The sequence below is a fragment of the Argopecten irradians genome, chromosome 1, assembly GCF_041381155.1.
Source record: "Argopecten irradians isolate NY chromosome 1, Ai_NY, whole genome shotgun sequence".
Lineage (NCBI taxonomy): Eukaryota > Metazoa > Mollusca > Bivalvia > Pectinida > Pectinidae > Argopecten > Argopecten irradians.
Window position 1 is genome coordinate 66,687,412 of NC_091134.1, and position 16,858 is coordinate 66,704,269.

A 16,858-nucleotide genomic window follows, 5' to 3' on the forward strand; every position below is an offset into this window, starting at 1 on the left:
CTATGTGTAATACCTCATCAATATAGGTAGGAGCTGACTCCTGTATTCTATTGTAATACCTCATCAATATAGGTAGGAGCTGACTCCTGTATTCTATATGTAATACCTCATCAATATAGGTAGGAGCTGACTCCTGTATTCTATATGTAATACCTCATCAATATAGGTAGGAGCTGACTCCTGTATTCTATGTGTAATACCTCATCAATATAGGTAGGAGCTGACTCCTGTATTCTATGTGTAATACCTCATCAATATAGGTAGGAGCTGACTCCTGTATTCTATGTGTAATACCTCATCAATATAGGTAGGAGCTGACTCCTGTATTCTATATGTAATACCTCATCAATATAGGTAGGAGCTGACTCCTGTATTCTATGTGTAATACCTCATCAATATAGGTAGGAGCTGACTCCTGTATTCTATATGTAATACCTCATCAATATAGGTAGGAGCTGACTCCTGTATTCTATATGTAATACCTCATCAATATAGGTAGGAGCTGACTCCTGTATTCTATATGTAATACCTCATCAATATAGGTAGGAGCTGACTCCTGTATTCTATGTGTAATACCTCATCAATATAGGTAGGAGCTGACTCCTGTATTCTATATGTAATACCTCATCAATATAGGTAGGAGCTGACTCCTGTATTCTATTGTAATTACTCATCAATATAGGTAGGAGCTGACTCCTGTATTCTATATGTAATACCTCATCAATATAGGTAGGAGCTGACTCCTGTATTCTATGTGTAATACCTCATCAATATAGGTAGGAGCTGACTCCTGTATTCTATGTGTAATTCCTCATCAATATAGGTAGGAGCTGACTCCTGTATTCTATGTGTAATACCTCATCAATATAGGTAGGAGCTGACTCCTGTATTCTATGTGTAATACCTCATCAATATAGGTAGGAGCTGACTCCTGTATTCTATGTGTAATACCTCATCAATATAGGTAGGAGCTGACTCCTGTATTCTATGTGTAATACCTCATCAATATAGGTAGGAGCTGACTCCTGTATTCTATGTGTAATACCTCATCAATATAGGTAGAGCTGACTCCTGTATTCTATGTGTAATACCTCATCAATATAGGTAGGAGCTGACTCCTGTATTCTATGTGTAATACCTCATCAATATAGGTAGGAGCTGACTCCTGTATTCTATGTGTAATAACTCATCAATATAGGTAGGAGCTGACTCCTGTATTCTATGTGTAATACCTCATCAATATAGGTAGGAGCTGACTCCTGTATTCTATATGTAATACCTCATCAATATAGGTAGGAGCTGACTCCTGTATTCTATGTGTAATACCTCATCAATATAGGTAGGAGCTGACTCCTGTATTCTATGTGTAATACCTCATCAATATAGGTAGGAGCTGACTCCTGTATTCTATATGTAATACCTCATCAATATAGGTAGGAGCTGACTCCTGTATTCTATATGTAATACCTCATCAATATAGGTAGGAGCTGACTCCTGTATTCTATTGTATACCTCATCAATATAGGTAGGAGCTGACTCCTGTATTCTATATGTATACCTCATCAATATAGGTAGGAGCTGACTCCTGTATTCTATATGTAATACCTCATCAATATAGGTAGGAGCTGACTCCTGTATTCTATGTGTAATACCTCATCAATATAGGTAGGAGCTGACTCCTGTATTCTATATGTAATACCTCATCAATATAGGTAGGAGCTGACTCCTGTATTCTATATGTAATACCTCATCAATATAGGTAGGAGCTGACTCCTGTATTCTATGTGTAATACCTCATCAATATAGGTAGGAGCTGACTCCTGTATTCTATGTGTAATACCTCATCAATATAGGTAGGAGCTGACTCCTGTATTCTATATGTAATACCTCATCAATATAGGTAGGAGCTGACTCCTGTATTCTATGTGTAATACCTCATCAATATAGGTAGGAGCTGACTCCTGTATTCTATATGTAATACCTCATCAATATAGGTAGGAGCTGACTCCTGTATTCTATTGTAATACCTCATCAATATAGGTAGGAGCTGACTCCTGTATTCTATATGTATAACTCATCAATATAGGTAGGAGCTGACTCCTGTATTCTATGTGTAATACCTCATCAATATAGGTAGGAGCTGACTCCTGTATTCTATGTGTAATACCTCATCAATATAGGTAGGAGCTGACTCCTGTATTCTATATGTAATACCTCATCAATATAGGTAGGAGCTGACTCCTGTATTCTATGTGTAATTCCTCATCAATATAGGTAGGAGCTGACTCCTGTATTCTATGTGTAATACCTCATCAATATAGGTAGGAGCTGACTCCTGTATTCTATGTGTAATACCTCATCAATATAGGTAGGAGCTGACTCCTGTATTCTATATGTAATACCTCATCAATATAGGTAGGAGCTGACTCCTGTATTCTATGTGTAATAACTCATCAATATAGGTAGGAGCTGACTCCTGTATTCTATATGTAATACCTCATCAATATAGGTAGGAGCTGACTCCTGTATTCTATGTGTAATACCTCATCAATATAGGTAGGAGCTGACTCCTGTATTCTATATGTAATACCTCATCAATATAGGTAGGAGCTGACTCCTGTATTCTATATGTAATACCTCATCAATATAGGTAGGAGCTGACTCCTGTATTCTATTGTAATACCTCATCAATATAGGTAGGAGCTGACTCCTGTATTCTATGTGTAATACCTCATCAATATAGGTAGGAGCTGACTCCTGTATTCTATATGTAATACCTCATCAATATAGGTAGGAGCTGACTCCTGTATTCTATGTGTAATACCTCATCAATATAGGTAGGAGCTGACTCCTGTATTCTATGTGTAATACCTCATCAATATAGGTAGGAGCTGACTCCTGTATTCTATGTGTAATACCTCATCAATATAGGTAGGAGCTGACTCCTGTATTCTATGTGTAATACCTCATCAATATAGGTAGGAGCTGACTCCTGTATTTATATGTAATACCTCATCAATATAGGTAGGAGCTGACTCCTGTATTCTATGTGTAATACCTCATCAATATAGGTAGGAGCTGACTCCTGTATTCTATATGTAATACCTCATCAATATAGGTAGGAGCTGACTCCTGTATTCTATGTGTAATACCTCATCAATATAGGTAGGAGCTGACTCCTGTATTCTATGTGTAATACCTCATCAATATAGGTAGGAGCTGACTCCTGTATTCTATGTGTAATACCTCATCAATATAGGTAGGAGCTGACTCCTGTATTCTATGTGTAATACCTCATCAATATAGGTAGGAGCTGACTCCTGTATTCTATGTGTAATACCTCATCAATATAGGTAGGAGCTGACTCCTGTATTCTATATGTAATACCTCATCAATATAGGTAGGAGCTGACTCCTGTATTCTATATGTAATACCTCATCAATATAGGTAGGAGCTGACTCCTGTATTCTATATGTAATACCTCATCAATATAGGTAGGAGCTGACTCCTGTATTCTATATGTAATACCTCATCAATATAGGTAGGAGCTGACTCCTGTATTCTATATGTAATACCTCATCAATATAGGTAGGAGCTGACTCCTGTATTCTATATGTAATACCTCATCAATATAGGTAGGAGCTGACTCCTGTATTCTATGTGTAATTCCTCATCAATATAGGTAGGAGCTGACTCCTGTATTCTATGTGTAATACCTCATCAATATAGGTAGGAGCTGACTCCTGTATTCTATGTGTAATACCTCATCAATATAGGTAGGAGCTGACTCCTGTATTCTATGTGTAATACCTCATCAATATAGGTAGGAGCTGACTCCTGTATTCTATGTGTAATACCTCATCAATATAGGTAGGAGCTGACTCCTGTATTCTATGTGTAATACCTCATCAATATAGGTAGGAGCTGACTCCTGTATTCTATATGTAATACCTCATCAATATAGGTAGGAGCTGACTCCTGTATTCTATATGTAATACCTCATCAATATAGGTAGGAGCTGACTCCTGTATTCTATGTGTAATACCTCATCAATATAGGTAGGAGCTGACTCTGTATTCTATGTGTAATACCTCATCAATATAGGTAGGAGCTGACTCCTGTATTCTATATGTAATACCTCATCAATATAGGTAGGAGCTGACTCCTGTATTCTATGTGTAATACTCATCAATATAGGTAGGAGCTGACTCCTGTATTCTATGTGTAATACCTCATCAATATAGGTAGGAGCTGACTCCTGTATTCTATGTGTAATACCTCATCAATATAGGTAGGAGCTGACTCCTGTATTCTATGTAATACCTCATCAATATAGGTAGGAGCTGACTCCTGTATTCTTGTAATACCTCATCAATATAGGTAGGAGCTGACCTGTATTCTATTGTAATACCTCATCAATATATGTATTGTAATGTAATACCTCATCAATATAGGTAGGAGCTGACTCCTGTATTCTATTGTAATACCTCATCAATATAGGTAGGAGCTGACTCCTGTATTCTATATGTAATACCTCATCAATATAGGTAGGTAGGAGCTGACTCCTGTATTCTATGTGTAATACCTCATCAATATAGGTAGGAGCTGACTCCTGTATTCTATGTGTAATACCTCATCAAATAGGTAGGAGCGACTCCTGTATTCTATTGGTAGGTGGAGCTGACTCCTGTATTCTATGTGTAATACCTCATCAATATAGGTAGGAGCTGACTCCTGTATTCTATGTGTAATACCTCATCAATATAGGTAGGAGCTGACTCCTGTATTCTATATGTAATACCTCATCAATATAGGTAGGAGCTGACTCCTGTATTCTATATGTAATACCTCATCAATATAGGTAGGAGCTGACTCCTGTATTCTCTCTGTAATACCTCATCAATATAGGTAGGAGCTGACTCCTGTATTCTATGTGTAATACCTCATCAATATAGGTAGGAGCTGACTCCTGTATTCTATGTGTAATAACTCATCAATATAGGTAGGAGCTGACTCCTGTATTCTATGTGTAATACCTCATCAATATAGGTAGGAGCTGACTCCTGTATTCTATGTGTAATTCCTCATCAATATAGGTAGGAGCTGACTCCTGTATTCTATGTGTAATACCTCATCAATATAGGTAGGAGCTGACTCCTGTATTCTATGTGTAATACCTCATCAATATAGGTAGGAGCTGACTCCTGTATTCTATGTGTAATACCTCATCAATATAGGTAGGAGCTGACTCCTGTGTTCTATATGTAATACCTCATCAATATAGGTAGGAGCTGACTCCTGTATTCTATATGTAATACCTCATCAATATAGGTAGGAGCTGACTCCTGTATTCTATGTGTAATACCTCATCAATATAGGTAGGAGCTGACTCCTGTATTCTATGTGTAATACCTCATCAATATAGGTAGGAGCTGACTCCTGTATTCTATATGTATAACTCATCAATATAGGTAGGAGCTGACTCCTGTATTCTATGTGTAATACCTCATCAATATAGGTAGGAGCTGACTCCTGTATTCTATGTGTAATACCTCGTCAATATAGGTAGGAGCTGACTCCTGTATTCTATGTGTAATACCTCATCAATATAGGTAGGAGCTGACTCCTGTATTCTATATGTAATACCTCATCAATATAGGTAGGAGCTGACTCCTGTATTCTATATGTATAACTCATCAATATAGGTAGGAGCTGACTCCTGTGTTCTATATGTAATACCTCATCAATATAGGTAGGAGCTGACTGCGGTGTTCTTTGTTTATCTGTCCCCCTTCTTGATCAATACTGAATAACACCAACTCGGACTTGAAGGTTGTATCGTCCAGCAGCCGGTTGAAGTTTTCTCTGAAACATCAAACAATAATTCCTAACAAATTGAAGACAACAGGTGTCCATTAATACTTTCTTTTTAACAGAAATTTTTTAAGTACAATTAATTTCAGTTATAATTAATATAAAGTTCTCCCTACCTGTATGACACTAAGTACAAAGTTCTCCCTACCTGTACAACACTAAGTAACTAAGTATAAAGTTCTCCCTACCTGTACAACACTAAGTATACAGTTTTCCCCACATATATGACACTAAGTACAAAGTTCTCCCTACCTGTATGACACTAAGTACAAAGTTCTCCCTACCTGTATGACACTAAGTATAAAGTTCTCCCTACCTGTATGACACTAAGTATAAAGTTCTCCCTACCTGAATGACACTAAGTACAAAGTTCTCCCTACCTGTACGACACTAAGTACAAAGTTCTCCCTACCTGTACGACACTAAGTACAAAGTTCTCCCTACCTGAATGACACTAAGTATAAAGTTATCCCTACCTGAATGACACTAAGTACAAAGTTCTCCCTACCTGTACGACACTAAGTATAAAGTTATCCCTACCTGAATGACACTAAGTATAAAGTTCTCCCTACCTGTATGACACTAAGTATAAAGTTATCCCTACCTGAATGACACTAAGTACAAAGTTCTCCCTACCTGTACGACACTAAGTACAAAGTTCTCCCTACCTGTACGACACTAAGTACAAAGTTCTCCCTACCTGAATGACACTAAGTATAAAGTTATCCCTACCTGTATGACACTAAGTATAAAGTTATCCCTACCTGAATGACACTAAGTACAAAGTTCTCCCTACCTGTACGACACTAAGTACAAAGTTCTCCCTACCTGTACGACACTAAGTACAAAGTTCTCCCTACCTGAATGACACTAAGTATAAAGTTATCCCTACCTGAATGACACTAAGTATAAAGTTCTCCCTACCTGTATGACACTAAGTATAAAGTTATCCCTACCTGAATGACACTAAGTACAAAGTTCTCCCTACCTGTACGACACTAAGTACAAAGTTCTCCCTACCTGTACGACACTAAGTACAAAGTTCTCCCTACCTGAATGACACTAAGTAAAAGTTCTCCCTACCTGTAATGACACTAAGTATAAAGTTATCCCTACCTGAATGACACTAGTACAAAGTTTTCCCTACCTGTACGACACTAAGTACAAAGTTCTCCCTACCTGTACGACACTAAGTACAAAGTTCTCCCTACCTGTACGACACTAAGTACAAAGTTCTCCCTACCTGTATGACACTAAGTACAAAGTTCTCCCTACCTGAATGACACTAAGTACAAAGTTCTCCCTGAGACACTAAGTAAAGTTCTCCCTACCTGAATGACACTAAGTATAAAGTTCTCCCTACCTGTATGACACTAAGTATAAAGTTCTCCCTACCTGTATGACACTAAGTACAAAGTTCTCCCTACCTGTATGACACTAAGTACAAAGTTCTCCCTACCTGTATGACACTTAAGTATAAAGTTCTCCCTACCTGTATGACACTAAGTATAAAGTTCTCCCTACCTGTATGACACTAAGTACAAAGTTCTCCCTACCTGTATGACACTAAGTATAAAGTTCTCCCTACCTGTATGACACTAAGTACAAAGTTCTCCCTACCTGTACAACACTAAGTATACAGTTTTCCCTACATATATGACACTAAGTACAAAGTTCTCCCTACCTGTACAACACTAAGTAACTAAGTACAAAGTTCTCCCTACCTGTATGACACTAAGTATAAAGTTCTCCCTACCTGTATGACACTAAGTAACTAAGTACAAAGTTCTCCCTACCTGTATGACACTAAGTATAAAGTTCTCCCTACCTGTATGACACTAAGTATAAAGTTCTCCCTACCTGTATGACACTAAGTACAAAGTTCTCCCTACCTGTACAACACTAAGTAACTAAGTACAAAGTTCTCCCTACCTGTATGACACTAAGTATAAAGTTCTCCCTACCTGTATGACACTAAGTATAAAGTTCTCCCTACCTGTATGACACTAAGTACAAAGTTCTCCCTACCTGTATGACACTAAGTATAAAGTTCTCCCTACCTGTATGACACTAAGTACAAAGTTCTCCCTACCTGTACGACACTAAGTACAAAGTTCTCCCTACCTGTACGACACTAAGTACAAAGTTCTCCCTACCTGTACGACACTAAGTATAAAGTTCTCCCTACCTGTATGACACTAAGTATAAAGTTCTCCCTACCTGTATGACACTAAGTATAAAGTTCTCCCTACCTGTATGACACTAAGTACAAAGTTCTCCCTACCTGTACAACACTAAGTAACTAAGTATAAAGTTTTCCCTACCTGTATGACACTAAGTATACAGTTTTCCCTACATATATGACACTAAGTACAAAGTTCTCCCTACCTGTACAACACTAAGTAACTAAGTACAAAGTTCTCCCTACCTGTATGACACTAAGTATAAAGTTCTCCCTACCTGTACGGCACTAAGTACAAAGTTCTCCCTACCTGTACGGCACTAAGTACAAAGTTCTCCCTACCTGTATGACACTAAGTACAAAGTTCTCCCTACCTGTACGGCACTACACTAAGTACAAAGTTCTCCCTACCTGTACGGCACTAAGTACAAAGTTCTCCCTACCTGTACAACACTAAGTACAAAGTTCTCCCTACCTGTACGGCACTAAGTACAAAGTTCTCCCTACCTGTATGACACTAAGTACAAAGTTCTCCCTACCTGTACAACACTAAGTACAAAGTTCTCCCTACCTGTACGGCACTAAGTACAAAGTTCTCCCTACCTGTATGACACTAAGTACAAAGTTCTCCCTACCTGTACGACACTAAGTACAAAGTTCTCCCTACCTGTATGACACTAAGTACAAAGTTCTCCCTACCTGTACGACACTAAGTATAAAGTTCTCCCTACCTGTATGACACTAAGTACAAAGTTTTCCCTACCTGTACGACACTAAGTATAAAGTTCTCCCTACCTGTATGACACTAAGTACAAAGTTCTCCCTACCTGTATGACACTTAAGTATAAAGTTCTCCCTACCTGTATGACACTAAGTATAAAGTTCTCCCTACCTGTACAACACTAAGTACAAAGTTCTCCCTACCTGTACGACACTAAGTATAAAGTTCTCCCTACCTGTATGACACTAAGTACAAAGTTCTCCCTACCTGTATGACACACTAAGTATAAAGTTAATTCTCCCTACCTGTATGACACTAAGTATAAAGTTCTCCCTACCTGTACAACACTAAGTACAAAGTTCTTCCCTACCTGTATGACACTAAGTATAAAGTTCTCCCTACCTGTATGACACTAAGTATAAAGTTATCCCTACCTGTATGACAAAAATATACAGTTTTCCCTACATATATGACACTAAGTACAAAGTTCTCCCTACCTGTACAACACTAAGTAACTAAGTACAAAGTTCTCCCTACCTGTACAACACTAAGTACAAAGTTCTCCCTACCTGTATGACACTAAGTATAAAGTTCTCCCTACCTGTATGACACTAAGTACAAAGTTCTCCCTACCTGTATGACACTAAGTATAAAGTTCTCCCTACCTGTATGACACTAAGTACAAAGTTCAGTTCTCCCTACCTGTATGACACTAAGTACAAAGTTCTCCCTACCTGTATGACACTAAGTATAAAGTTCTCCCTACCTGTATGACACTAAGTATAAAGTTCTCCCTACCTGTATGACACTAAGTACAAAGTTCTCCCTACCTGTATGACACTAAGTATAAAGTTCTCCCTACCTGTATGACACTAAGTATAAAGTTCTCCCTACCTGTATGACACTAAGTATAAAGTTCTCCCTACCTGTATGACACTAAGTATAAAGTTCTCCCTACCTGTATGACACTAAGTATAAAGTTCTCTCCCTACCTGTATGACACTAAGTACAAAGTTCTCCCTACCTGTATGACACTAAGTATAAAGTTCTCCCTACCTGTATGACACTAAGTACAAAGTTCTCCCTACCTGTATGACACTAAAGTATAAAGTTCTCCCTACCTGTATGACACTAAGTATAAAGTTATCCCTACCTGAATGACACTAAGTATAAAGTTCTCCCTACCTGTATGACACTAAGTATAAAGTTCTCCCTACCTGTATGACACTAAGTATAAAGTTTCTACCCTATACCTGTATGACACTTAAGTATAAAGTTCTCCCTACCTGTATGACACTAAGTACAAAGTTCTCCCTACCTGTACGACACTCAGTAACTAAGTATAAAGTTCTCCCTACCTGTACAACACTAAGTATAAAGTTATCCCTACCTGAATGACACTAAGTATAAAGTTCTCCCTACCTGTATGACACTAAGTATAAAGTTCTCCCTACCTGTATGACACTAAGTATAAAGTTCTCCCTACCTGTATGACACTAAGTACAAAGTTCTCCCTACCTGTACGACACTAAGTACAAAGTTCTCCCTACCTGTACGACACTAAGTACAAAGTTCTCCCTACCTGTATGACACTAAGTATAAAGTTCTCCCTACCTGTATGACACTAAGTACAAAGTTCTCCCTACCTGTACAACACTAAGTATACAGTTTTCCCTACATATATGACACTAAGTACAAAGTTTCTCCCTACCTGTACAACACTAAGTAACTAAGTACAAAGTTCTCCCTACCTGTATGACACTAAGTACAAAGTTCTCCCTACCTGTACGACACTAAGTACAAAGTTCTCCCTACCTGTACGACACTAAGTACAAAGTTCTCCCTACCTGTACTACACTAAGTAAAAGTTTAAAGTTTTCCATACCTGTATGACACTAAGTATAAAGTTCTCCCTACCTGTATGACAGTAAGTACAAAGTTCTCCCTACCTGTATGACACTAAGTACAAAGTTCTCCCTACCTGTACGACACTAAGTATAAAGTTCTCCCTACCTGTATGACACTAAGTATAAAGTTCTCCCTACCTGTATGACACTAAGTATAAAGTTCTCCCTACCTGTATGACACTAAGTATAAAGTTCTCCCTACCTGTATGACACTAAGTACAAAGTTTTCCATACCTGTATGACACTAAGTATAAAGTTCTCCCTACCTGTACGACACTAAGTACAAAGTTCTCCCTACCTGTATGACACTAAGTACAAAGTTCTCCCTACCTGTATGACACTAAGTATAAAGTTTTCCCTACCTGTATGACACTAAGTATAAAGTTCTCCCTACCTGTACGACACTAAGTATAAAGTTCTCCCTACCTGTATGACACTAAGTACAAAGTTATCCCTACCTGTAGGACACTAAGTATAAAGTTCTCCCTACCTGTACAACACTAAGTATAAAGTTCTCCCTACCTGTATGACACTAAGTACAAAGTTCTCCCTACCTGTACGACACGAAGTATAAAGTTCTCCCTACCTGTATGACACTAAGTACAAAGTTCTCCCTACCTGCATGACACTAAGTATAAAGTTCTCCCTACCTGTATGACACTAAGTATAAAGTTCTCCCTACCTGTATGACACTAAGTACAAAGTTCTCCCTACCTGAATGACACTAAGTATAAAGTTCTCCCTACCTGTACGACACTAAGTACAAAGTTCTCCCTACCTGTATGACACTAAGTATAAAGTTCTCCCTACCTGTATGACACTAAGTATAAAGTTCTCCCTACCTGTAGGACATTAAGTAACTAAGTATAAAGTTAGTTCTCCCTACCTGTATGACACTAAGTATAAAGTTCTCCCTACCTGTACAACACTAAGTAACTAAGTATAAAGTTCTCCCTACCTGTACAACACTAAGTATACAGTTTTCCCTACATATATGACACTAAGTACAAAGTTCTCCCTACCTGTACAACACTAAGTAACTAAGTATAAAGTTCTCCCTACCTGTAAAACACTAAGTATAAATTTCTCCCTACCTGTTCGACACTAAGTACAAAGTTCTCCCTACTGTACGACACTAAGTACAAAGTTCTCCCTACCTGTACAACACTAAGTAACTAAGTATAAAGTTCTCCCTACCTGAATGACACTAAGTACAAAGTTTTCCATACCTGTATGACACTAAGTATAAAGTTCTCCCTACCTGTATGACACTAAGTACAAAGTTCTCCCTACCTGTACGACACTAAGTATAAAGTTCTCCCTACCTGAATGACACTAAGTACAAAGTTTTCCATACCTGTATGACACTAAGTATAAAGTTCTCCCTACCTGAATGACATTAAGTACAAAGTTCTCCCTACCTGTATGACACTAAGTACAAAGTTATCCCTACCTGTACGACACTAAGTATAAAGTTCTCCCTACCTGTATGACACTAAGTATAAAGTTCTCCCTACCTGTATGACACTAAGTATAAAGTTCTCCCTACCTGTATGACACTAAGTATAAAGTTCTCCCTACCTGTATGACACTAAGTACAAAGTTTTCCATACCTGTATGACACTAAGTATAAAGTTCTCCCTACCTGTACGACACTAAGTACAAAGTTCTCCCTACCTGTATGACACTAAGTACAAAGTTCTCCCTACCTGTATGACACTAAGTATAAAGTTTTCCCTACCTGTATGACACTAAGTATAAAGTTCTCCCTACCTGTACGACACTAAGTATAAAGTTCTCCCTACCTGTATGACACTAAGTACAAAGTTCTCCCTACCTGTATGACACTAAGTACAAAGTTCTCCCTACCTGTACGACACTAAGTATAAAGTTCTCCCTACCTGTATGACACTAAGTATAAAGTTCTCCCTACCTGTATGACACTAAGTATAAAGTTCTCCCTACCTGTATGACACTAAGTATAAAGTTCTCCCTACCTGTATGACACTAAGTACAAAGTTTTCCATACCTGTATGACACTAAGTATAAAGTTCTCCCTACCTGTACGACACTAAGTACAAAGTTCTCCCTACCTGTACGACACTAAGTATAAATTTCTCCCTACCTGTTCGACACTAAGTAACTAAGTACAAAGTTCTCCCTACCTGTACAACACTAAGTAACTAAGTATAAAGTTCTCCCTACCTGTACAACACTAAGTATAAATTTCTCCCTACCTGTTCGACACTAAGTACAAAGTTCTCCCTACCTGTACGACACTAAGTAACTAATTACAAAGTTCTCCCTACCTGTACGACACTAATTAACTAAGTATAAAGTTCTTCCTACCTGTACAACACTAAGTACAAAGTTCTCCCTACCTGTTCTACACTAAGTATAAAGTTCTCCCTACCTGTTCGACACTAAGTACAAAGTTCTCCCTACCTGTACAACACTAAGTAACTAAGTATAAAGTTCTCACTACCTGTACAAAACTAAGTAACTAAGTACAAAGTTCTCCCTACCTGTAGGACACTAAGTAACTAAGTATAAAGTTCTCCCTACCTGTATGACACTAAGTACAAAGTTCTCCCTACCTGTACGACACTAAGTACAAAGTTCTCCCTACCTGTACGACACTAAGTATAAAGTTCTCCCTACCTGTACGACACTAAGTATAAAGTTCTCCCTACCTGTACGACACTAAGTATAAAGTTCTCCCTACCTGTATGACACTAAGTACAAAGTTCTCCCTACCTGTTCTACACTAAGTACAAAGTTCTCCCTACCTGTACGGCACTAAGTACAAAGTTCTCCCTACCTGTATGACACTAAGTATAAAGTTCTCCCTACCTGTACGACACTAAGTAACTAAGTACAAAGTTCTCCCTACCTGTAGGACACTAAGTAACTAAGTATAAAGTTATCCCTACCTGTATGACACTAAGTATAAAGTTATCCCTACCTGTACGGCACTAAGTACAAAATTCTCCCTACCTGTACGACATTAAGTAACTAAGTATAAAGTTCTTCCTACCTGTACAACACTAAGTACAAAGTTCTCCCTACCTGTACGACATTAAGTAACTAAGTATAAAGTTCTCCCTACCTGTATGACACTAAGTATAAAGTTCTCCCTACCTGTACGGCACTAAGTATAAAGTTCTCCCTACCTGTACGGCACTAAGTACAAAGTTCTCCCTACCTGCATGACACTAAGTATAAAGTTCTCCCTACCTGTATGACACTAAGTACAAAGTTCTCCCTGTTCTCCCTACCTGTACGATACTAAGTAACTAAGTACAAAGTTCTCCCTACCTGTACGACACTAAGTATAAAGTTCTCCCTACCTGTACGGCACTAAGTACAAAGTTCTCCCTACCTGCATGACACTAAGTATAAAGTTCTCCCTACCTGTATGACACTAAGTATAAAGTTCTCCCTACCTGTATGACACTAAGTACAAAGTTCTCCCTACCTGTATGACACTAAGTACAAAGTTCTCCCTACCTGTACAGCACTAAGTATAAAGTTCTCCCTACCTGTATGACACTAAGTATAAAGTTCTCCCTACCTGTACGGCACTAAGTACAAAGTTCTCCCTACCTGCATGACACTAAGTACAAAGTTCTCCCTACCTGTATGACACTAAGTACAAAGTTATCCCTACCTGCATGACATTAAGTATAAAGTTCTCCCTACCTGTACGGCACTAAGTACAAAGTTCTCCCTACCTGTACGACACTAAGTATAAATTTCTCCCTACCTGTACGACACTAAGTAACTAAGTACAAAGTTCTCCCTACCTGCATGACACTAAGTATAAAGTTCTCCCTACCTGTACGACACTAAGTATAAAGTTCTCCCTACCTGTACGACATTAAGTAACTAAGTACAAAGTTCTCCCTACCTGTACAAAACTAAGTACAAAGTTCTCCCTACCTGTACGGCACTAAGAAGTTGTGTTTGTAAGCCATTATACAGTCAAATGTGGTCTTCTGTACGACAAGGTCTTTGTGTACCAGAAGCTAGAAACATATAGAATTCAATATATTAATATCAACAAAGTCTTATAGCTAAATAAAAACAGTTTCTAGTTATTGTTATCCAAAGTTATATTCTTTTTTTTTTAGATGGAAAATTGTCAATTTTAGCTTCCATAGGCTAATAAATTGTGTATATCTTCCTGTTCAATGGTTTTCTTCTTCAAAGAATCAAATTCCATTTCCTAGAAGAGCTCTGAATTATTTTAATGTTGTTTTTTTCATTCCTTTTATTCTTTTATCAAAAGCGAAATAAACGTGCTTGTGATATTGTGCTAATAGATAAATATTACCTCCATATAGAGATTCCTCAAATTTGGCTCTTGGTAAAGTGATTTGGGGTTCTTAAACTTGGCAAACAGCTCTAGATGTATGATCAGAGTCCTGAAACAGATCAATAAAAAATCATCAATATATATATATTTGGTTATTTTAATCGATTTTATTGGAAAATTATAAATTACTGTTGGGTTCCAATTTCAAGTCTTTTTCCAATAACAGTTGACAAAGGCATCATTTAATGTATAAGTAAAATGTTAATATACAATGTATCTAGTTATTGTTTAGAAAATTTTGCAAGCAAAATAATTTTTGAATGAAAATCTCCTAAAATAAGCAAGAAAATGAAATCCCTACTGTTAGTAACGTCAGTTCTACCAACATCTGAAACAATGATGGACATAAATAGTCGGTAATAACTAAACATCATAAACTAAAGCATCTCCCACTTTGTTGATGAACATAGGGTTAGTAATTATCTAACTAACAAATGGAAGAGTTACTCACACTGTTGACGAACATGGTCAGTAATTATCTAACTAACAAATGGAGAAGTTACTCACACTGTTGACGGACATGGAGTCAGTAATTATCTAACTAACAAATGGAGGAGTTACTTACACTGTTGATGGACATGGAGTCAGTAATTATCTAACTAACAAATGGAGGAGTTACTCACACTGTTGACGGACATAGTCAGTAATTATCTAACTAACAAATGGAGAAGTTACTCACACTGATGACGGACATAGAGTCAGTAATTATGTAACTAACAAATGGAGGAGTTACTCACACTGTTGATGGACATAGAGTCAGTAATTATCTAACTAACAAATGGAGGAGTTACTCACACTGTTGACGGACATAGAGTCAGTAATTATCTAACTAACAAATGGAGGAGTTACTCACACTGCTGACGGACTTGGAGTCAGTAATTATCTAACTAACAAATGGAGGAGTTACTCACATTGTTGACAGACATAGAGTCAGTAATTATCTAACTAACAAATGTAGGAGTTACTCACGTTGTTGACAGACATGGAGTCAGTAATTATCTAACTAACAAATGGAGGAGTTACACACACTGTTGACGGACATAGAGTCAGTAATTATCTAACAAACAAATGGAGGAGTTACTCACACTGTTGACGGACATAGAATCAGTAATTATCTAACTAACAAATGGAGGAGTTACTCACACTGTTGATGGACATAGAGTCAGTAATTATCTAACTAACAAATGGAGGAGTTACTCACGCTGTTGACAGACATAGTCAGTAATTATCTAACTAACAAATGGAGGGGTTACTCACACTGTTGATGGACATAGTCAGGAATTATCTAACTAACAAATGGAGGAGTTACTCACACTGTTGACGGACATGGAGTCAGTAATTATCTAACTAACAAATGGAGGAGTTACTCACACTGTTGATGGACATGGAGTCAGTAATCATCTAACTAACAAATGGAGATGTTACTCACACTGTTGACAGACATGGAGTCAGTATTTATCTAACTAACAAATGGAGGAGTTACTTACACTGTTGATGGACATGGAGTCAGTAATCATCTAACTAACAAATGGAGGAGTTACTCACACTGTTGACGGACATAGTTAGTAATTATCTAACTAACAAATGGAGGATTTACTCACACTGTTGACGGACATGGAATCAGTAATTATCTAACTAACAAATGTAGGAGTTACTCACGTTGTTGACAGACATGGAGTCAGTAATTATCTAACTAACAAATGGAGGAGTTACACACACTGTTGACGGACATAGAGTCAGTAATTATCTAACAAACAAATGGAGGAGTTACTCACACTGTTGACGGACATAGAATC

General features: G+C 37.7%; 1 protein-coding gene across 1 annotated transcript in view; it reads right to left on the reverse strand.

Moving 5' to 3' along the window:
- LOC138309486 (small subunit processome component 20 homolog) overlaps window positions 1-16,858 on the reverse strand; it is a 114,689-nt gene that overhangs the window by 50,092 nt on the left and 47,739 nt on the right. The window contains exons 25-27 of the mRNA XM_069250732.1: window positions 15,021-15,111; window positions 14,627-14,712; window positions 5,740-5,865 (exon numbers count right to left, since the gene is read on the reverse strand). Of these exons, the coding sequence (XP_069106833.1) occupies window positions 5,740-5,865; window positions 14,627-14,712; window positions 15,021-15,111 (303 nt within the window). The remainder of the gene's footprint in view (window positions 1-5,739; window positions 5,866-14,626; window positions 14,713-15,020; window positions 15,112-16,858) is intronic.